The sequence below is a fragment of the Helobdella robusta genome, assembly GCF_000326865.2.
Source record: "Helobdella robusta unplaced genomic scaffold HELROscaffold_19, whole genome shotgun sequence".
In the NCBI taxonomy this organism is placed as follows: domain Eukaryota; kingdom Metazoa; phylum Annelida; class Clitellata; order Rhynchobdellida; family Glossiphoniidae; genus Helobdella; species Helobdella robusta.
In genome coordinates, this window is record NW_008704034.1 from 236,580 (window position 1) to 259,764 (window position 23,185).

General features: G+C 32.8%; 3 protein-coding genes across 3 annotated transcripts in view; 2 read left to right on the plus strand and 1 right to left on the minus strand.

Annotated features, from left to right (window-relative positions):
* Positions 1 to 3,046: 3,046 nt before the first annotated feature.
* On the plus strand, positions 3,047 to 6,505 carry HELRODRAFT_170795 (hypothetical protein; the record flags this gene model as incomplete). The annotated part of the gene is made up of 3 exons (XM_009016627.1): positions 3,047 to 4,332; positions 5,203 to 5,275; positions 6,410 to 6,505. The coding sequence occupies 3 exons, from the start codon at positions 3,047 to 3,049 to the stop codon at positions 6,503 to 6,505; spliced, it is 1,455 nt and encodes a 484-aa protein (XP_009014875.1).
* Positions 6,506 to 9,845: 3,340 nt separating this feature from the next.
* Positions 9,846 to 18,523, plus strand: HELRODRAFT_77130 (hypothetical protein; the record flags this gene model as incomplete). The annotated part of the gene is made up of 12 exons (XM_009016628.1): positions 9,846 to 9,962; positions 10,669 to 10,824; positions 13,186 to 13,283; positions 13,671 to 13,817; positions 14,025 to 14,172; positions 14,343 to 14,504; positions 15,219 to 15,318; positions 16,240 to 16,394; positions 16,943 to 17,034; positions 17,110 to 17,146; positions 17,848 to 18,030; positions 18,260 to 18,523. 12 exons carry the CDS (start codon positions 9,846 to 9,848, stop codon positions 18,521 to 18,523), a joined length of 1,659 nt encoding a protein of 552 aa, XP_009014876.1.
* Positions 18,524 to 22,285: 3,762 nt separating this feature from the next.
* The window catches only part of HELRODRAFT_98742 (hypothetical protein), a 35,491-nt gene continuing 34,591 nt past the window's right edge, over positions 22,286 to 23,185 (minus strand). Inside the window, exon 28 of the mRNA XM_009016629.1 lies at positions 22,286 to 23,176. Within this exon, the coding sequence (XP_009014877.1) occupies positions 23,087 to 23,176 (90 nt within the window). The 3' untranslated portion in view covers positions 22,286 to 23,086. The remainder of the gene's footprint in view (positions 23,177 to 23,185) is intronic.

Genomic DNA, 23,185 nt, shown 5'->3' on the forward strand with positions numbered 1-23,185 from the left:
TTTTGAAGACAGTGAACAAAATTCTATACACTGTTAGGATAGTATTTGTATGGCAATGGTATTTTGTCTTAATTATTTGATATTTTCTTTGAAAATATAATTTATAAAGAGTAAAGTAATGGGAACATGAACGAAGTTGAGGATGAAGATTCCGAGATGAATCTGCATACAGGTGATCAAAAAACGAGATATGTGTGTTAATTGAAAATTTCAATGTAAATATAATCTATATAGATTTTATATTGCTTAACATTTGACATTTACTTTGTTTTTCAACAGGCCAAACCTACCTCTATCTTGAATATCTAGCAATAGATGTTGTGTGTGTGTGTGTGCGCGCGTGTGTGTGCGTGTTGCATGTGTATGTATTAGATACTAATTTATATTTTCATACCTGCACCTTGGTATAATAGATTGCATTTAATATTTGGTGTGACACAAGTAGGTACAAATTTTGAATTATGATGGATTTAAATTAAAACAAAATAAGATCGTCATGTCGTTTAAATATCCGCCATAAAATACAAAAATATTTCCGCCCATTTTAAACACTGCTCAAATACAAATCAAATTCAACTTATGTTCGTTGCGAGTATCTCTGATTACCTGTCTGATTCGAGTAGAATGTAGAATCGCAATGTCGACAAGAGATTGTATGATGAGGTCTGGTCATCAATACTTGCCACAACTGGATGTGTCTGCTTTTTCGATTGCTGATGAACGAAGTCTGAGACCGAAAATAACCTTGCTGCTTTACGAAAATTGAGAACGAAAAATTATGGAATCGTCGTCCTTAGCTGTTGTTTGAAATCGACTGCCTGACGATGTGGTGAATGTGGTGGTAGAAAGAAGGAGATTTGGAAAGATCGGTGTCTTTATTTAACTAGCAGGACCTCTGAATACAGTGTAGAAGAATGCCCATATATAACCAACATCATTATAAATTTCAGACAATTATTTCGAATTTATTGAGTTAAAAATTTTCAAAAAAAGATTTTGATATGACTTTAAAGAGAGTATGGTGAGTTACGAAGGGTTCAAGTAGATACGCGTCAAATCTCGACCTGCGAGTTAAATCAATCAACCATCCCAATTGTAAGTCTTCCTCGCTGGAATGTTGTATTTTTATTTTGTTTGCGAGCAAGCATAAATAAATAATTGTGTATATTAATAATAGCTTCAAACTAAAAATATGTTTTAATAAAATTTATTTTAACGCTTTTAACGTGATAATGCATCTTTCAAAAGAGTTAGCAATTAGAGTGGTGCGTATTATCATGATACCATAACAATCAACCGTCGTTAGGTATTTACGTCATTCACTGAACGATGAATCGAGCGTGATCACCATCTCCCTCCCCAGCTGATAGAAAAAAAAAACAGTCCAAAACACCACCACCAACAACAATGATAATAATAATAAAAATAATAATAATAACAATAATAGGACAAGTGAATATAAATGTTGAGAATACGAGAAATAATAGAAAATAATAATCATTAGAATGGTTTGAGATTTATCTGAACGCTGAATAAACATGATCCCATTGATTATCCAGCATATGGCGTGTTGTGTATGTGTATTGTGTACGAGTGGCATGTGCTTACGTACGTACATATATACTCGTGTGTGTGTGTTTGTATGTGCTGCTTTGAAATGTTTTCATACAGCTCTCAATTATGATAATTGGTTTTTGTCATATTTTATTGAATCTGTATTATTTACGTTTTCTGTAATGTTAATATTGAAATGATATGGTTGACAAGTTAGTTAGCTTAGTCGGTAAAAGTGTCATGCCTCGCGATGTTATTGTGCGACGGTGACCTGGTTCGAATACTGTCTGTCCGAATTCAAAGACTTGTACGCCATGCCATGTATGTGTGTGTTTTTGTATGTGTGTGTTTGTGTGTGTGTGTTTGTATGTGTGTGTTTGTGTGTGTGTGGTTGGCACAAAAGTTCAACAATATAACTATATAAAAATATGCAAGAAGTTCTGAGCATGTAAGAGATGCATAATATTAATAAAAAGCAAACAATAAGATATTATGCAAATAAAAAATTAGATGCAATAATATAATAAAAGTAATATAATATTATAATGATTATAATTTTTGTCATTTCCAAGTTCGATACGTGTAAAAAATTGTTTTATGACGACGTTGTTTTTACACAGTTCATCGTTTGAAATCAAATTTTTCCTGCGTTTTAGTTGTGTAAATGGAAATAAATGATCTTCACACAAGAGTCCAAATTGTTTACAAATGCCATGACATTTGCACATATTCATCCATCACCGCCCGCCTTTGGTTGCAAAAATTCTGCTAAGTGATAGAAATGTCAACTCGTGCATCAAGGCGCTATGCAAACGACGCGTACTGTACAATAATTAACTGTCGTGTCGAACGCGTGTCAGTGCAATTTACGTACGTACGTACCTATGCTCAGGTTTGTTATTCAGCAAATTGTTAGTTCAACGCTAAGCCAGGCCAGTGTTTTTTGTTTCTGAGAATTAGTTTCCTATGTAGATTTTATGGGCCGATGAATATTAAACTTTCAACAGTAGCCAGGTGCAACAGCGGTAAACTGTTCAAAACATTTTAAACATACTCCCGACAAATTTATTGTTGCTAAGTTATTTTTAAACATCCACCATTTTTTAATAAATAAAAAATTGTATGCTTCTTGAATTGCATGTAATGGTTCGGAAGAAAAATTGTTGAGAATGTTGGCAGTGTTTGCCTTGCCACATCACTTGTTTGCGAATGCAGATGCTTTCCAAAGTGATACGTAACTTTTATTTCTTGTAGTTCTTACGATTTCATTCAGATTATTTTTGGAAATAACGTTTTCAAATTTTTGGTAACAGTTGGTTGAGAATAGTAAAATTATAAAATAATATTTACAAGAAAATGAATTATAGAATTGTGGCAATATCAAAACAGCAATTTAATGCGATTAACAGTGAAGTAGATCATTAACGTTCTGTGATATCATTTTCAGACTGGTTCAGTGGAATGATAAATGATACACGATACGTGATACACGATGCACAACACAAACGATGACTCTGCAGCATCCATGGGTGAACAAGCATTCATCGACCCATCCCACGACTCGCAGCTCCCATCATCACCGTCATCATCGTCATACGTTCATTCCATGCAATCCTCATCACTGAAAGTGGCAGATAATGATTCATCATTTTGTGATTCAAACGTCGATGTTGACGACGATGAAGTGGCTGCAACATCGTCCTCCCCGCCAAAGCAATCAACGCACTTAACGCTAGCCTCGACATCTCCCGTGCAAACCTCGACAGTTGAGCCGTCGGTATCTTCAACCTCGTTGCCCAACGGCAGGCCAACGGGAACATCTTCAACAATTCTTGCAACATCATCAAGTTCATCATCGTCATCATCTTTAAAATCACCATCATTATCAGCGCTTTTCTCAAAAACCACAAACACATCAACGCCAAGAACAGCATCGTCAGCAACAACAAAAATAACTTCGCACTCCCAACAACAATCATTTTCATCAAAATCGTTTGTCAAAACTTTTCCAACTCCACCTAAGCCGCCATCAACCCTATCCAGTTTCACATCTTTCTTGCAGTCCGCAAAGTTTCTCAATACGGCAATCATGTCCACAACCACAATACTGGCCTTCCCAATGTGCATTGCACTCAATGAAGGCAACGAGGAGCCTAACAACAAAGAGAATCCACAACAAGACTGCAAACCAGCAGAATGCGTTCAAAAACAACAACAACAAAGCATTCCTACAACGAACATATCGACTGAAACGATATCAACTCAAGAGAGTGCTTCGAAAAAAAATGATTCAAATGGACAAGTGCAAGTTTACCTTTCAAACAGTTTAACAGACTTACAAAATGTGAACAGTCACTCGAGCAACGACGACAACGTAGAGCAGCTATCGCGTAAGAGTTCCTCTCAATTCACTTTGAATACGAACGCACATGATGGAAGTTTGTTAACAATTGATGCCCAACTAAACAACAACACGAACAATGAAAAGCATTCAAATCCAGACCTCCACTTATCACAGCCGATCCCAATCTGCATGGTTTCATCGCCATCTCCTCCACTCCCCCTCACCACAAAACCACCCACCTTTCCGGTGAAATCATCGGTGGTGACATCCAAATCATCACCAGCGTCCTCATCCACACCACCCAAATCCGTTACACTGCCCACTCACGTTCTACCACCTCATATTCTGGCCGCCAAAAATTCAGCCACAAGAAGAAGTTTAGGATTTGTGCAGAGAAAAATGGCCGACAAGAAAAAACTCAGCGTGTCCATAAGGTTTGAAATTTTTTTTAAAATACGTGTTTTTCAATTATTAATACAAAATATTTTGTGCATTAATAAAGCTAGCCAATATTTCAGTTATTTAAAAATTGTTTTCAAGGTGATTATAGCGAAATGTAAACCCACTAAGAAATAATGCCAATGCTAAAATAGAGGATAATTATGTAGCCATCTAGACAGGCACATTTAAGTGAACGGTCTAAAAACACAGCCTGTTAAAAATTCAAGTATGTCAGTCAGTCATTATTTTATAACTGGTTCACATTCTTAATTGTATGAATGGCCCAGCGTGCAATTTTATTCAATTGCAATTCCTTACTTGTTCTCTATTGACCTTAAATTCTTAATTTGCTTCTGTAATTTTCTGTTTCAATGTTACTCACTAACCTCAGTATTTCGGTACTTTTTCATATTTGATACCTGTTACCATTTGATGTCATTATAATGAGTGATTGAAACTTTAGTTAGTATTTGAATATTTTATTTAACACTTTGTTGATTTGTTTGTTTCTAGCTCATATAACCTGATCAATTTAAATTTTCAGTTAGTTGGCAGCGACATTGTAGCTCTTGGTTAAATATGAATGAAGTTAAGAAAATTATGAACTAGATTCAGATATAGGAATATGAACTGATTAATATTTTAGCACGTGTATACTACGTAGTCTCCACTCTAATCTATTCTACACGCAAACACACAAACGTGTGAGCACACGCATATAGATGTTCGCATTCCTCTTTCATCCTCTCAACCGCATCTTAAAGACCACTACGTTGCAAGGAAATGAAACACAATTCCATGGGATGCCCACATAAACTCTTATTTACAACCTCATAATGTACAAACTGCGCGGCTCGTTCCAGATGCTCACACGCTTATGTAGACACGGTATATAGAAACAAAAAAGAGACATGTTGCAAAAAGACCCACTCTGACGTTCGTTCTGTCTATAGGCAGCTGCTGAACGGCCTATGCTGTCTGTTGGTGTTATGTTATGATTATTGACCGGTTGAAAATGTGGATTGGTGGTGATTTTAGTTAGGCACACTTATGATGCAGCGCTGGTAATTCTTGATAATGCTACTTTGTAGATGCTGCAGAGTGTGTTTACGTATCTCTGTTCGTCTCGAGTGCCTCTTTGTAGTTTGCTTTTCATCTGGCGTCATTCGAAATTTGTTCGTAAGTTTCAGTTTATTGCAGAAGTTGTAACGCTGGGTAGAATGATTCAAGTGTGTTTATCACCTTTATCACGTTATCATCATCATCATCATCATCGTCATCATCATTTTCATCGTCATCATCATCATCATCTACGTTTCCATCGCTGACATTTTTATTCCATGCAAGTTTTTTTTAGGAAAAAGGAAAATGAAGCTTCATATTATATCGCTACATCGTAAATCTTTCCACACACACACACACACACACTCACACACACACACACACACACACACACACATAAACACATACACACGAACACACACATAAACACACATAGTTTCTACATTCTTCCGGCTCGCAGATATCTTCATGTACCCCTCCAATGTTATAGTGACTTTTTTCCTCGGGAAATTACTTTTTTGTTCTCAGCTTATATGCATTATTTTTTACAAATATATTTCTCCTGGAAAACCAATCTTATCTCTCTGGATGTTTTAAAAGTGCCAACATTTCGATTTCAAAACCTCTTTAATACTTCTTTTCTTAAATAACAATCAAGCTTTTACTCTCTTCTCAGACAGAAAGGCGCGCTGTATTTTTCGTGAAAGATTTATTTAAGCAAAAACAAACCACTTTAACGCGAATATATATCTTATATATAAATTTTATCGTGCGATATGAGTGTCACAAGATAAAATTTTTTACCACACAAGTTCAAAATAAACTTCTGCTTGTGACACTCTTAATATCAGGCTTCCCGCTGCTAGCGTACAAATGCCAAACAATACAGAACACAACGACACAAAAAATACAATAAAATGCAGTACTAAACAGTTTAACAATGAACAACATAAAAAAACGTTATGAAAAAAAAACCTTCGACATAAAACAACAAACAATCCAATACAGAAACAACAGATGAACACAAGTGTCCAACCAAGCAGTCACCTGCTGATAAATTTGATTTTGTTTGGAAGTGTCAAGTTTTTGCTCTTCAATAATTAACTGAACAATTAATAAATTAACATCTTTCATTATTTTCAACGTACGAACCTACTTGTCCACATGTATTTTCATAATTTAAACATGAACACACGTAAGGTATAACTTTGTATACCGTGCATTAAACATTTTACATGCACAATAAATGTATTACATTCAATAGCTTCTTTATATATTCTTTGTATATTCATGTATGAGCAGCGTCATTAGAGTCATGTATACCTTTACTTTCATTGACATTATGTATTTACATTACGTTCATATATTTGCATGATAAGACATTCAAGTGTATGCTAATTGTTTCTGCGTGCCTCTTCGTACGTACGCATGAGTTCAGCAGGGTTTTCAATGAAAGTTTCGTTCAAGTTGTTGTTGCTATAGTCGTAACGAGAACAAATTGTTTATATAATTTTCATGAATTCCCAGTAAGTTTGGTTGTTGTGCTATCTGTTCTCAGCTGGTAGAGCTTTTATTTATGCATTGAACTGATGCTCTTAATTAAAATAAACACGAACAAGTTAAGTTAGTCATCAGTTATGCTCTCTAAGTTCTTTCAATTATTCAAACTTTTTTGCATTAATATAAAAAAGTACACCATTAAATACTAGGATTAAATTAATTGAATCTCTATTCTTTGTTAGTGAGTGTTTAATGTGTGATACAATCGGTTTTACATTTGACTTTAAACAATTAAATTCCATCGATAAATTTGAATAGTGTGGAGATTTTGTGATTCAATTAAAAATATTTTTGACTGACGATAAGATAAATACATTATATTATAGTTATTGTGTTGTGATACTACATATTTAACTTCTTTTTCGACATTCTTTGTACGCTGGATCATCATTTTGACTGTTCAGTTGTTAACGTATAATAAAGACTTAGTTTGGAGACTGATACGTTACACATTACATTGATCAATCAATCGTTCTCTCTCCTGACCTGAACATCTCAAATGAAGTACAATTTATTTTTTTTTAAATTCATTTTGTTGTTTCATATTCATTGAGGTTGTATTAAATACATTGTAAATCTTATTTAGACTGAATAAAATAATTATTGTCGAAATGAAATGTTGAATCAACTTGAGTGTGTAGTTTGGTGAAGGCAACTTCAGCAAGCCAGGACATGTTAAATTATATTTGATCACAAAATATTGTGAAAAGTTTGGCAACATTTTTTAAAATGAACTCACGTAAGAAAAACATATTAACGAAGTAACAATAAATGGCAATATTCTGTCCAATTAAATGTAAAGAAAATTAAAAGTTGTTGAAATGAACGCTGAAATTAGTCTTTTTTCCCAATCTTAAACTGAATGTGAAAAGCTGCTCGTCTACATTTGCTCGAAAATATACATTTTAAATCTGCTTTCATTGATTATATATATATATATTTGATATATATATATATTTATATATATATATTTATATATATACATACATATATCAAAATCACTTCCATGGAAATGGTTATGCTTTGACTAGACTAAATGAATATAAATGTAATGTTATGCATGGTAATAAATTAATTAACAATAGTTCATTTCGAGTGTTTCACGTCAATTTTTTGGGCAATAAGACCAGTTATTCTTTACATATTTAAGAGATTATAGTCAAAAAATTTATCTATTTTTCATTTTTTTAGTCTTTTCTAACCTGGTGTCGCAAAAGCATTCAACAAATTTTTACTTGGAATAATATTCCAACATGAAGATGGCTAAAGCGAAATACGAATCAATACGAAATATGATGAGGAGAGATTTCCATTGATTTTATTTGACACTATCACAAAATTCATGACCCATTTTAATGGCTTATTTATGTGGTGTGCATGCATGTGATGTATACGACCAGACCAACTCAGATGATAGATGATATAGTGGCGATGCAGTTAAATTTATAATTTCTTTCTTCGTTTAGCTTTTTCCCTCTCTTTTACTAGTTCTCTCTACTAATTTTTTTATATATCTTTCTTTTATTTTCTCCTTCTTCCTCTCTTTCTCTTTTCTTTTTTCTCTCTCTCTCTCTTTTTCATTTTTTTCTTTATCTCTCTCTCTCTTTTTCTCACTTACGTGTGTAAATTTTCATTCCCTTTACGATAACTGTTGTGGATCGATTTTATAATTATTAAATGATTGCTCATGCTGGTTTTTACACAATCAGATTTTCATACACGAAAATTTAATTTATTGTCTTTAACTTTTTTCACAATATTTGTGATAGATTGGTTTATTTTAGTTCTTCATATCGGTTTTTATACGGTCAAATTTATAAAATATGTTAACGTTTGGTGAAACAATTTTATTTGAACAACAAAGTCAATAAATATTTGAGAAATAAGTAGCTGATTAAAAAGTAAATTAATAAAATCACACCTAAAACACACACACCACACCCTAAAACACACACCATACACACACGTGTTGCCTTTTAATCGCAGTCCCACAATGAGTCGCTTGTTGGATGGCTGCCAAACAGCTGGGGTGGTGGGCATCTCCAGGGATAAGTTGCCCCTACACAAAAGGGAATCAGTCCTTCAGAAGTCCGACCTCATCAAAATGGACATGAGTCCTTCTATTCGGCTGAGCGTTGGAGCGTTTCCTGATGGGTACGTTGAAGATGTCTTCTGTTTGCATGTTTGTGTGTTTTTTCGCATGTACGTTCGTTTATGTTCTTACATGTGTGTTTATTTGTTCGTCCGTATGCAATGTTGTGATTGGTCTTTTTTTTAGGTTGACGTCATTCATGGCACGCTGAAATTGGGCGCGCGCGTTGGTTTTTTTCTTTGTTGTCAGTTGAAATTTTGAAGTTGTTTTCAAAAGTTCGGAGTAACTTTTGTAGTTTCCGAGGTTATGGTTAAAATAATGATGACGATATTTGATCGTTATGATTCAGAGCGGTGTTTACTAGTTACATGGTTTCAATTGTTGCAACCTACTCAGTCTAATTCCTTTCGAGCATGATTTACTGTCTCCACGATTCATGTCGTACGTGATGATTGTGTAATTTTTGATTTACGATATATAGTAAGTAGTTCAATAACGTGCGTTTATCTCTATCTACGTGCAATACAATTCGTAAAACCGGTCAAGTCGAGTTTTTCACTAATTATATTTTTACCCTAATATAATATATCGTTGAAGAATAAATTGGTTTTAATTTATAGCTAGCCTTTTAATGCATTCATTTAATCCATTTAATTAATAAAAATGATGTTACATGTAATTTTAACAGGATTCTCTAAATTATTTTTTTGACAGACCATAAGCCGATAATAATTATAGTGATAATAATTATTGCTACGATCGTTGAAACGAGAACTTTAACAGTTCATATTAATGCTTTTCAGTGGATTAGATGAGACAATCGTAACGCCGTACGCTCAACTGCTCAGTTCACTTCGAAGTATCAGGAACAACTATTTCGTTGTAGCCAATCTGTCGCCGAAAAAGTTTGTTTTCTTTTTAAAATTGGGTTTCAGATTAGCATTGCACGCTTCGTTATAATATTATTATTTTATTTTACGTGATTTGTTATGAATTTATTTAGGTATAGTATTTCCAAATGTTCAAGAAGTTATTCAACTTATTATTTTATTGTTACGCTGATCTCAACAAAAGCATTCATTTTATGGAAAATGAAAACAAATGCGCGAGCAAAATGTAAACAAAATAAACGAACGAACAAACGAACAATCAAACGAACAAACAAACGAACAATTAAACAAACGAAAAACGAACAATTAAGTGAACAAACAAACGAACAACTTCTTCTTTTTCTTCTTCAGATCGCGACGTCTCTCTCTTTACGAAGCTGATAAAATTCTCAAGTACAATGTTATCAACGGTTAGTGACATGCACTTTGAATTCTTAATTTTCACAAAGTTTGAATTGATTAACTATATTTACCAAAAAATACCAAGTCATTTTGATTGGTACAGTTTTTATTTGAATGAATGATTGATTAAATGAATGAATAAACGAGTGAATAAATAAATGAATGAATGAACGAACGAAAGAACAAACAAACGAATGAATGAATTAAACGATCCAAGGATTATATGATACAGTGATTAGACAAACGAATGTATGAAAAAAGAAACGAACAAATGAGCGGATAAATGATTGATCGAATATTTTATTAATTCACTGATAATAGAGTATTTTCAAACGTTATATTTCACTTTATTCAATAATCCAAAAGAGGAGACGAAGCAGAGGCTAGCATTAGAAACACTGGAGGAAATTGAATTTTGTCTGGACAAGGTGGAAAGCATGCAGACCCATCCATCAGCTGCTCAGATGGCTGCCCACAAAGTTTGCCGAATATTATTTTATTTCTTTTTTGAATGTCTTCGGCTTTCTTTGGAGCATTTGTGAATGATCATATCATTTTTAAACATTGACTTGTCCATCACATTACTAAACTTTTTTTTTCATTTCGCTAAGCTACAAAATAACTTAAATAAAGTTATTTGTGTGAGCTTAATAATAATGTCATTTTATATAGCGTCATGGTAAGCGAATGAGGCGCATTATCATTATTACAACAAACACACGGTGCATAAATACACGTGAATCAACGCATCAAACACTTTTGCATGTGATAGGTGGGGATCTTTTTTGCATTCGAATCCGGACACAGCATCAACAATGCCAGGCACCTTAGTCATTACACCATCGCGTCGCCCAAGATGGTAAGTGAGGCAAATAACGTTAAGATGGTAAAGTGAAGAAGATAAGCTGTTTACTGCTGCATGCCTCATCCTGCCGATCCCAGATGTTGAGACGTGCATGAAATCAGGATAAGAAAGCCGGTGAATATGGAAGAAGGGTGATAATGTGATGATGACTTGGAAGTAACGATGGAGATATTGAATGATGATGAGAATGATGACAGTGTGGTACCTCGAAATACGACCTTATCAGTTTTTACTTCTTCCGTTAGATGTTTCACTTGATTTTCATTGAAAAAGTTCAAATATATTTTTGGTTGATGTTTGAAATATTTCTCTATGTTTCAAAATCTCCCTTCAAAGTGGTTTCATTAAAAAATGCCACCAAACGAGCAAGACCGTTCAATATTTGCCTCAGTCCTCTCAACTCTTTCTCAATAATATCTATCATAAACATTTATTCACCATTGTTATTTTTTTTAAACTCAATATTTTAAAATTTGATTATTTTTTTGACACAAAATGTAAAAATCTATAATTAACAACCACGTGATCAGTCGGCATTCAGCAACGAATTAACAACAATACTATTCAAGCAAAGATCATTTTAATATGCTAATGAAGCAAAGGTCATTTTAATATGCTAATGAAGCAAAGGTCAGTTTAATAAGCTATTAAAGCAACTGTCCAATACAGGTCAGAGCAAGCTAAGCAAAGTTAATTTTACGATCCAGATATTAACATCGTGACATCTATTTAACAAAAACTGGAACGAAATTATTTTTTTCTGAAAAAGGAAAAAGGTAAACAAACAGATTGAAATAAAAACGAAACGACGTTGAAAAGATGAGAAAATTAATTTATAACAAAAATTTGTTTGACTTTAATGTAAATTATACAACATTTTCTAGAAAGATATAATGCTATAGTTTTAATCTTTCTTTGAATTTATTATCTTTAGTAATTATTTTTTTGCTTTCCGCCAATTTCCACCGCCAGTTTCAGAGATTGTCGTATTTCCGTTTTCTAGTTTTTCATTCCACGTTTCGGTTTTGGAAATTATTTTTGTTCTCAATAATTATTTCAGGTAAATAAATTTAAATGTGACTAATTTTTTGTAAAAAAAATTTTTTTGTATAAAATTGTTTAGTGTGGAATTGTTTCAATAATCAAAGTGGAAATAACGTAACACGTGCTCATTTGATGGAGAGATTGTGACTGCCAGAGTTTTGTAGCCAGTGAAGTAGTTGCGCCTCTTCAGTAACAAGTAGTAACGACATTGGTAGCGACGCGTCGTTACTTTGAAGCTGAATTATAATCGATACTTTTTTGGGTAGAGATTTTATTTCGCCATTAGATTGTGCACTAGAAAATAGGACTTTTACGCCATAGAATCTTGATTATCTTTTTTTTTGATTAATATCTTTCTAACTTGTTATCTTTGCACTTCTCTTTCGACTATGCGCTTGTAGGTAATTTTTGTTTTTGTTATTTTTGTTTGATTAGCAGTTTCTACTAGGAAAATTGTTTTTTTTTTTTTTAATTTTTGAAATCGATGTGTTTTTATATTAACTTCGCTATAATAAGTTTTCCCTGCAGTTCAGAATAATGTTTGCTTACTTAACAAAAATTGTTTACCAGTTGAAAGTTAAAGAGTAAGAAATGTTTGCAACGCAATTTTTCCAAGGTGCTATAATTTTTTGTAATAATTTGTGAAAGCGGTTGTTTCGCAGCTACCAACGCATGTTGATGACGTTGTTGTCTGCTATTAGCCAGCTGGTTTGAAATAAATTAACTGATTTTTTTGAATGGCTTATCTGCTAATTGATGCAGGCATTTTTGAAACAATTATGTGTCATTAACTCGGCCTGCAATTATTAAATGCTTAGAAAACTATCACGCTCAATTTTGTAGAGTTTTTTTTACATCCAGAATATTGGCATGAGTTAGTTATGAATTACTCATATGAAATAAAAATAAAACTTGAAAAAATTATTTTCAGTTCAGTCAAATATTGAACAGAGAGATGAGTCAGAACCCTGACCTGAAGAACAACGGCGGGGGTTCAATAACTGGATACCTGAAAACTTTCCTAGGTCTGTATGTTGTAATATATTTTTTTTCGTCATCGTTGTTGTTTGGAGTTGTTTGCAATTGACGACGACGATGATGATGGTGACGATGATAATGATGCCGACGGTGATGTTGATGATGATACTAATGATGACGATCGTGACAAAGATGACGACGACGATGATGATGATGACGCATTTTTATCATTTGTGTGGAACTAGGTTTGAATTATTATTCTCGTTAATGTTGCCATGTTCCGTTTTTGTTATTATTATTATTAGACTTATTGTTATTAATAAATTATTAGACTTATTATTATTAATCAATTATTACTATTGTTGATATTTTTGAAAACATTAAAAAAGAAGAGGGAGGTGATGGTGGCGATCAGACGTCGACGAGCATCACTTCAAGGACAGCTGCTCCACAGCTGACGGACGACACAAGCTCCAACAGGAACGCCAAGAACAAAGCTACCAACATCTTCACGCGACTCATCTCTAGGGAGAACTCATCTGAGAGGGCGATGAACGACGAAGCGGTCGTGAATGATGTCGAACGGTTTTGCAATAACGTGCCTTTGCAGTTGAAACAGGTTGCGCTCGCCTTACTCCTGCTCTTCACTTTTGTTAACGCATCTATCATTTGTGTCTTTGTCGTTCTTTATAACGTAAACACAATTTTAAAATCATTTTTATTTTTGTTAATTTAAAAATTTTGTGTTCTCAGTAACACAAAACGTTGATAAATGCTGAAATGTTACACAAGCCTGAGACTGACTCGTAAACTAAACATGAACATTTTCCTTGCGCAGTTAATAGAAAGCACGAACGACACTTGGGGTGTTGATTTGTTTGAAGTTGACGCCCTGTCCAACCACCGGCCTCTCACGCATGTCGCTCTCCACCTTTTTAAAGTAACGTCTTCATATTTTTGTTTTCTTAAGTTTTTTTAGTTTAGTTATTTAGTCAGCAGTTGTTTTTGTTTATGAGTTTCAACAAGTTTTTTGTGGTTTTATTTTAACAATTTGTGGTTGTTAACAACATTGGCGACGTCCTAAAAACAAAATATTTTCATTCTTCCCAGCAACGAAACATCTTGAAGCAGTTTCAAATTCGCGAGTTAACCTTCTTCAAGTTCATATCGGCCATAGAGGCCAAGTACCGTAACAACCCCTATCACAACAACATCCACGCCACTGACGTGCTGCAAGCCTCGCACCACATGCTCAACTTCAGCGTTTTCAAAGTTAACATTCGTCTTCTTTTTTATCTGCTATCGTTAAAAGAAATTATTTCAATTAATACCTCTAGCACTGATATAAAATGTAGTTAATTGTACCATTTATTCGGCGGAGATACTAAACGCCGATAATCCATTTACGAATGTTTATGTGTTTAATATATTAATCATATTGTTTGCTTGCATGCATACGTCTATATTATTTTTATGACGTTTTAATTAATAAGCGTTAAATAATTTGTCTGTTGTTTCATTGTTGTTGTCGTTCCCACTGTCGCTGTGACGTTGCTATCGTTCCAGTTGTTAAAATGATAACTACCACTTCATTAGAACTGTGCTATTAATAAAATAGCTTCTTCATCTGTTTCATTTTTATCATCATAGTTTTTATCATCATTTAAATCATCACCTTAATCATTTGTTTTACTCTTATATTGTCTTCCTTACCTTCATTCATCTCCTCCATCGTTTTCATAATTTTGTCCACTTCATCATGCTTATCATTATTTTCATCCTTATCTTTCCGAGTTGATGGCATCTAAACACAGCACACCATCACACACACACACACACACACACACACACACACACACACACACACACACACACACGCCACAAACACACACACCAAACACACACACAAGAACACAAACAAACAAACAAACAAACAGACGCGCACATACGAACACACACTAAACACACACACGCATACACACAAAGAACGTGTTCACCGAGCTGGAAGTATTTGCAGCTCTGTTTGCAGCCGCCGTGCATGATGTCGACCACCCCGGGGTCACCAATCAATATCTCATCAATACGAGTGAGTGGGTGAATGAGTGAGAAATGAACAGATGAGTGAGTGAATGGGAGAGTGAAGGAGTGATGGAATCATTGAAAGTTCCTTAAGTTTGTAAAGATGCGAAATAATTGTGTCTGGTTGTAATGATCAATTGAGATGTTTATCTAAATACAATGCAAACCATCTATTGATATGCGTGAGAATGTTCTGTTTTGATACAATCCCACAATTTTTATATTAACTTCCCTATAAGATTGCCCTAATTCAATAATCGGGTTTCATTTTTTGGTGGGTGAATGAGTAAGAAATGAATGAATGAATGAGTGAGTGAGTGAGCGAATGAGTGGTGAGTGAGTGAGCGAATGAGTGAGAGTGAGTGAGTGAGAGTGAGTGAGTGAGTGAGAGTGAGTGAGTGAGTGAGCGAATGAGTCGTGAGTGAGTGAGCGAATGAGTGAGAGTGAGTGAGTGAGTGAGTGAGTGAGTGAGTGAGTGAGTGAGTGAGTGAGTGAGTGAGTGAGTGAGTGAGTGGGGAAGTGAAAGATGGAATCATTGAATGCTCCTCAAGTTTTTGGCATATAATTTCTTGTTTTGTAATTTAAAAGTCAACCGACGATGAATAAATGATTGCTGATTATCATTTTAATTATTTCATCATCTTCTTTAGTATTTTTTATTATTATAAATAAAATAATGATAAACTTTTGTAATCTTCGCTTGGAAACAACGAGCCAAATAATTTATTTTAAAGTTGATTCAAATTTATAATTGTTGGTTACTTTGTTAACCCATGCACACTACACCAACCAGCCAAACAATCAACCAAACAACTAACCAACCAAACAACCAACAAAACAACCACCCAAACGATCAACCAAACAAACAAACAACCAACCAACTAAGCAAACAACCAACCAACTAAGCAAACGACCAACCTATCAACAGATAGCGACCTCGCCATACTGTACAATGATGAATCCGTCTTAGAGAACCATCACGTGACACTTGCCTTCCAAACCTTGTCCACAGAAGGATGCGATGTTCTCAGTACCCTAAACCGCAAGCAACATCAGATGTTCAGAAAGATGGTGATATCTGTGGTCAGTAAAAGATAGACGGATAGATGGATGGATGGATGCATGTGAAAATGGATAGTTTGATGAATAATGATAAATGTATGGACAGATGGCTTGATAGATAGATGAGTGTATAAATGATTAGATGGATGAATGAAAGGGCAGACGAACGGATAGACTGTTGGATAGATGATTGATTAGAGTGATTATAAATATATTAAATGAATTATAGATATATAGACCGTATCTTATTCATCATCAACACAACTAGACAACACAACAGCTGAATGAATCCGAATTCAAAATAATTTATAATAAAAAAAGAAAGCGCTTGTTAGTATAAACAGTTTCATGCCCGTGCATTTAAATAAGTCAATTTGTTAGTTTTGTTTGCAAAGGCGCACTTGAAAAAAGTTGTTTCCGAATGAAGACGACAAAGTAGTCATCATTTGGTATTTTTACGTTTGCGCTTCGAGGAGACGTTAGACTATTTTATGTGCCTCTACGCTGCAGATGTTCATCTGAATGGAATGTGGCGTAATATTTATAAATTTTTGACATTTGATTGTCAGGTGCTGGCTACAGATATGAGCAAGCACATCCAACACATCGGTCATCTGAAGACCATGGTGGAGATAAGAAGATTATCATCATCAGCCTCATCGTCGCTATCATCTTCCATCACCAATCTGCATTCGTCATCAGCGGCAGCAGTCGGTACATTAGCTGCACAGCGCAGAATCATCGATCCTGAAAATGCCGAAGATAAATTGCAGGTAGGCTGGTAGTGCGTCTGTGTAGCTGGCTTCATGCTGGTCATGCGCAAATATCTATGCGATTGATTTATTTTAATTCTTAAGTTTATTTTTTAAAATAAAAAAAGTGGTTTTTAGTGATTTTACGATAGAACGAATGGGTGAAATAAATTCAGATGGCTGCAAACAAACATGCAGCCATGGTAGATAAATAATTAAAAAATAGACGAAAAATTATTAAAAATAAAAATTTTATGAACCTGTTATCAGCTATTTGAAAAAATTTTTTATTATTATAATTTTATTTATCAATACACTGACAAATTAAAATTATGATGACAATTTGGACTCAGTTGCTACCGTGATCATCTGTCATACTAATTAATTCAACCAATCATTTCTGTATATCATACCGATACAAAACATTATTTTTTAAAATAAGTAAATTCAACTTTCATTTTGTATTTTCCTTCAATCCACCAATCCATCCAACTATTGGTCAATCTATCATTTCATTTATTCATCAATCTATACATCCATTCAATCATTTACCGGCACTTTCATCTATCTTTCCATCCATTTATTCATTTATCTATCTCTCTATCAATTGATTTATCCATTCATCCATCTGTGTATTTTTTTATTCATTTTTCATCCATATATCTAACTATCCATCGAGCCATCTATCCATCCATCCATCCATCCATCCTCTCTCCACTCAGATTCTGCAGTCTCTCGTCCATTGTTCTGACCTGAGCAATCCTCTGAAGCCACTGAATCTCTACCTGCAGTGGACAGACAGAATTATGGAGGAGTTCTTCAGGCAGGGTGACCTTGAAAAGTCGTTAAACCTCGAGGTCAGTCCGCTCTGTGATAGAGAAAACTCCAACATATGCAAGTCGCAGGTTTGTCTAGTTTGTGTTTTAGTTTTTCAAAATTTTGTATATTTTGTTTGATCATCGTCCTTTCATCAACGGTATCATTATTTTAACGTTTTATCATTTCTTTCTCAAAATTTCAACCGAAATGTTATCAATTACACCAACATCAACAACATTCTCATCCTCAACATCAACATCCTCATTATCAACAACAACATCATCAACGTCATTACACCACAACCACCAACAACAGATGGGCTTCATAGATTATGTTGTACACCCCCTCTGGGAGATATGGTCTCGCCTCACTCAGCCTGACTGCCAGCCAATCATGGACATCTTGGAAAGCAACAGGGTTTGGATTGCCTCTCAAGTTCTTACAGAGGATGATAAACACGATGGAGATGACGATGGCGATGATGATAAAGATGATGACGACGGCGACGATGATGTCATCCGTGATGATTCTAACGGGTCTGATGACGTCAAGAATGCGAAGAGGAAAGATGGCAGCTGAAGCAATGGTGAATAATTCAGTGGTGATTAATTGTTTAATTTGATAAGGGCATCAATTAAAATTGTTGATGTCATTTTAAAGGGTCTATCTGAGTTAGAGCGAGAATGCGAGAATGTTGCAATTGCATGTACCCATCTACGCTATCTATGTCTTTATTGAAGCATTTTCTTTAATTTTTTTATTCGTGTGGATGTGTGATTGTTGTAGAATAGTTCAATGACATGGGAGGGGAGTCGTTTTTTACGTAACTGTCAGCATCCTAGACGTCTGTATATATCATTATTGTACAACGTTAATATGAATGGCTGGGTAAATAAAAATTCACGTTATGTTCGGATAAATAATTGAATGAATGAATGAATAAATAAATAAATAAATAAATAAGAAAATAAGTAAATAAATAAATGGATGAATGAATGAATGAATGAATAAATAAAGATGTACAGTTCATAATTAGTCTCAATGAATGTTATTCGTCTGTTGTTGTCTCTGTTGTTATTTTTGTTAGTGCTGTTGTTGTTATTGTTGTAGTTAGTTTATCAAACGATAAAACTGACCGTTCTCTGTTTTGCTGTTGCGTTTCCTAAATATTTTGTTGTTATTGATGTTGTTGTTGCTGTTAAATGGACACAAGCGATTTGTCACAAAATGGAAATTATATTCTATCTTTTTGTTTCTTCGTTTCTTCGTTTATTTATTTTATAATTTATTAGTTTATTTTTCAACAATTTAGTCATTATTTCTTTTGAATATTTTATGTATTCGTTATATTATATGCAAATTTATATATATAAATGAATTTTAAATAAACAAACGAATGAATGATTTTATATATATATATAAATAAATTCTTTGGTGTACATACATTTATTATTTTGTTAAATTTAATTATTTAATTAATTTTTCAAAATAATTTTCTGTTCGACATATTTTTTTTATTTTGACATCATATAACACACACATACATACACACACGCATGCACACACATACATGTGTTCAAGTGTTATTTCATTGTACAGTTAAAATATGTATATAACTATACAAATATTTAAATAAAATATTATATTTTATGATTAAAATTGTATTTATAATTAATTATAATTATATATATAATAAACACACACACACGCACAGATAAACACACAAATAATCACGCGTCCTATGATGCTAACTGAATGAGTTTTGACATTTGGTTCAACTTTGGTTATCATCAGTCTCAAGTCTCCCAACATTCAAATTTAAACTTTTTTTTATTTGAGTGCCTTAACGTAAAGAATGTTTTATGCATTTTAACTTAAAACACATTTGATCTCAGTATAACTTAGGATCAAAATTATATCATTGCGTTAAAAATGAATTCAATCTCAACTTATTCAATGTCTATATTTGTTTATGCCACATAAATTATTCCACTTATTTTTGAAATTATTTTATGATAAAAAAAATCTTATTCGGATAAACTTAGTAATCTCTCTTTTTCAATTATACCTATGTAAAGGTCAATCAGAGCACGATATCAGTTAACATCATCCGGGTCTTGAAACAAATCTTGGATCAATCTATATATTTTAATTATATATATATATATATTTACAATATTCTATAAATTCTACCGAATATTTGGTGAATTTATGTTTCTACATAAATTTTAACGCCAAACATTCGGTAAAATTTATAGAATATTGTAAAAAATATGGTCTATTACCAACATATATATGTATGTATATATATATATATATATATATATATATATATATATATATCAGTATTATAATATTAAAAAGACGTTGTTTTACTCGGAATAAGTATAATTGAAATGTAATTGTAAATATAGTTAACTAACAAGGTTGGTTGTAAATATATATATATATATATATATATATATATATATATATATAGTGTAAATATTACTGGACATGTAGTTTGTTAACAAACTTGTTTAATCAAATCAATGGGTTTGTATGTGTTCAAGTTAAATTTTAAGGAGACAATTTCATAATGTTGAAGATATTTGCAGTATCAAAAAAGATGATCAAGCTGAATTTTGGAGGTTCATGAGTTTGGCTAACATTATAAGGCTAACGAGACTACAAACTGTTTAAATACATACATTAACCGCAATTTATATATGTATATTGGGATGTATACGTCTATAAATTTGTATAATCTTACATTATTCTTTAAAAATTAAATTTACCAAGTATCATAACGAATGCGTGATATGCATCGATAATGCGTTACGTAAGTATTTCGTCGAAATTTAATATTCAGTTTCCGTTCTAGCCATGACCATGTTAAATTCCAGGAGAGTAATTGTGGATTTTTATTGGCTGAAAATTGATTTTGGTTTCGATAGCTGCTAAAACTTCGGCCAAATTCAATATTCGGTGCGGCACTAATAAATATTCTTGTTAAATATTCATGTATAAAATATTTTGATGTATCAATATATATATATATACACACACACACACACACACACACACACACACACACACACACACACACACACACATATATATATATATATATATATATATATATATCACCATTCTATAAATATAAATGGGTATATACGTGTATGTACATATGTTTATATGGAATATATGTTTATGTATATACAAATATTTAAATGAATATTTGTGTGCGTATTATTTTGTATGTGCGTAACTTTATGTGTGTGTTATGTTTGTGTATGTGTGTGTGTGTTTGTGTATGTGTACATATTCAATTTCCATTATGCGTTTCATGACAAAATATATCTTCCAACAAACAAAAAAACACAAACAAACAGACAGACAAACAAACAAACGGATAAATTTTTCATCTCTAATGTTTCTTACTATTGCAATTTTATTAAATTTGACAAATAATTTTTTTTTATAAATTAACTTTTTTTGGTAAGCGTGGGAAGCATAACTTCTAAATTATTTTGAAATAATCTTAAATAAAATGTTTGTTTTGTTTTTGCAGGAATATATAACCCTAGAAGAGACATTAAAATCGTTTAAACTTTTCAATGTTTTTGTTCGTTTGGCAGTTCACTCAAGTGTCTGTCCAATAAATTATTTTGTTCTTTGGTACACTATTTTTAATTAACTAATTTATGTTTATTTATTTATGTTAAATAATTTCCTAAACCTAACGTAACTTTTTTATGGGATTCAGAAATGTTAAATTTTTTTATCTAATTTATTTTTTTTATCTTTATTCATTTGCTAATTGATAATTTTTTGGTTATTATTATTCTTTCTGTGGTTATTATTCTTCTTTTCATTGTTGTTGTTGTCGTGATTGTTGTTGTCATTCCGGCTACATTAGCATATTTTAATTGTAATATTGTAAATTAATTGTTAAAATGTTGCTATGCTGTTGTTGTTGTTGTTGTCATTGTAAATTCTAACGTTTATGAAATAACCATGGTTCATTCATCACCATGATAATTTTAACTTCTAATTCTTGACGCAACAACCGTTCTTATATTTTATTTATCTGAGAAGTTTTTGTGACGTCATTTTATTATTTTATTGTTTTCTTATCAGTTTTGGCATTAACACACTTGAAATTTTTATCTCAATAAACTGAACAGAGAAATAAAATATAACCTTAAATGATTTGCTAAACTATTAAAAGTTGTGTAGGTGTGTTTGTATGTTTGTTTGTGTGTATGTGTATGTGTGTGTGTGTTGTGTCTCTCAAACAATTCGTTTAATTTTTACTTCGTAATTAATTTTCTGAATATTTTAAAATGCGGTCGTACGTTACAATTTTAAGAAGGTATATTGCCATCAATACAAACAAAAGAAATATCTATCTATTTATATGACATATATGCATTAAATTGTCGACTAATGTTTATGATAATGTAACAAGCACTGGACAAATAATTTAGATCATGCAAACTATTAATTAAAGTTTTTGTAACAAATTCGACGTCACTTTATTTAAACCATAAATCGTGTCATTTAAATTTTTTCTCTGTCAGAAAACGTTGAAGAAAAATTTCTTAACTTAAACGTTGTAGGTTATGCTAATTAGATGGAACATTTTGTACACGAAGATAGCAAGGATGATTAATAATACAGGAACGAATCAACAAGAATAAATTGTACACAAAAATAAAATCCGCAATTAATTTAATTGATAAAAATATCTCAGGCTTTACATGTCTGTCATAACGTATTTCACGATTTGTATCAACATCTCATAAGTAACAAGATTGCAAACGACGAAGTTTGTACAATGTCAGTCAGTGTTGACGAGTTGTTTGCTAAGTGCAGAAGGTTTCAATCGTTAGAGCACAATGTTATGTTTGATGGTCTGTAGTGAATGATTTATGTTAAGATATGTTTTAAACATTCTAACGCTTAGGTCAATTCGTATTTGATTTTGAAATGAAAAAATAAATACATGAATAACTTGGGATATTTAAAACGATGGCAACGCGAATGTTCATGCACATGCATATGAAACAAGATACTTAAACAAAACCAGCACACGTAAGAAGTTAGTTGCTGAATAAATTACATACAAGTTCGTTGATTGCGTGCGTGTGATTAACACTAATTTGCATAATGATCGAATGAACCCAGGTATTCGAGAGCTGCTCTGTAGCAAAATGCGTAGTGATCCTCTGGATTCTGACTTGTGCTCTGAAAATA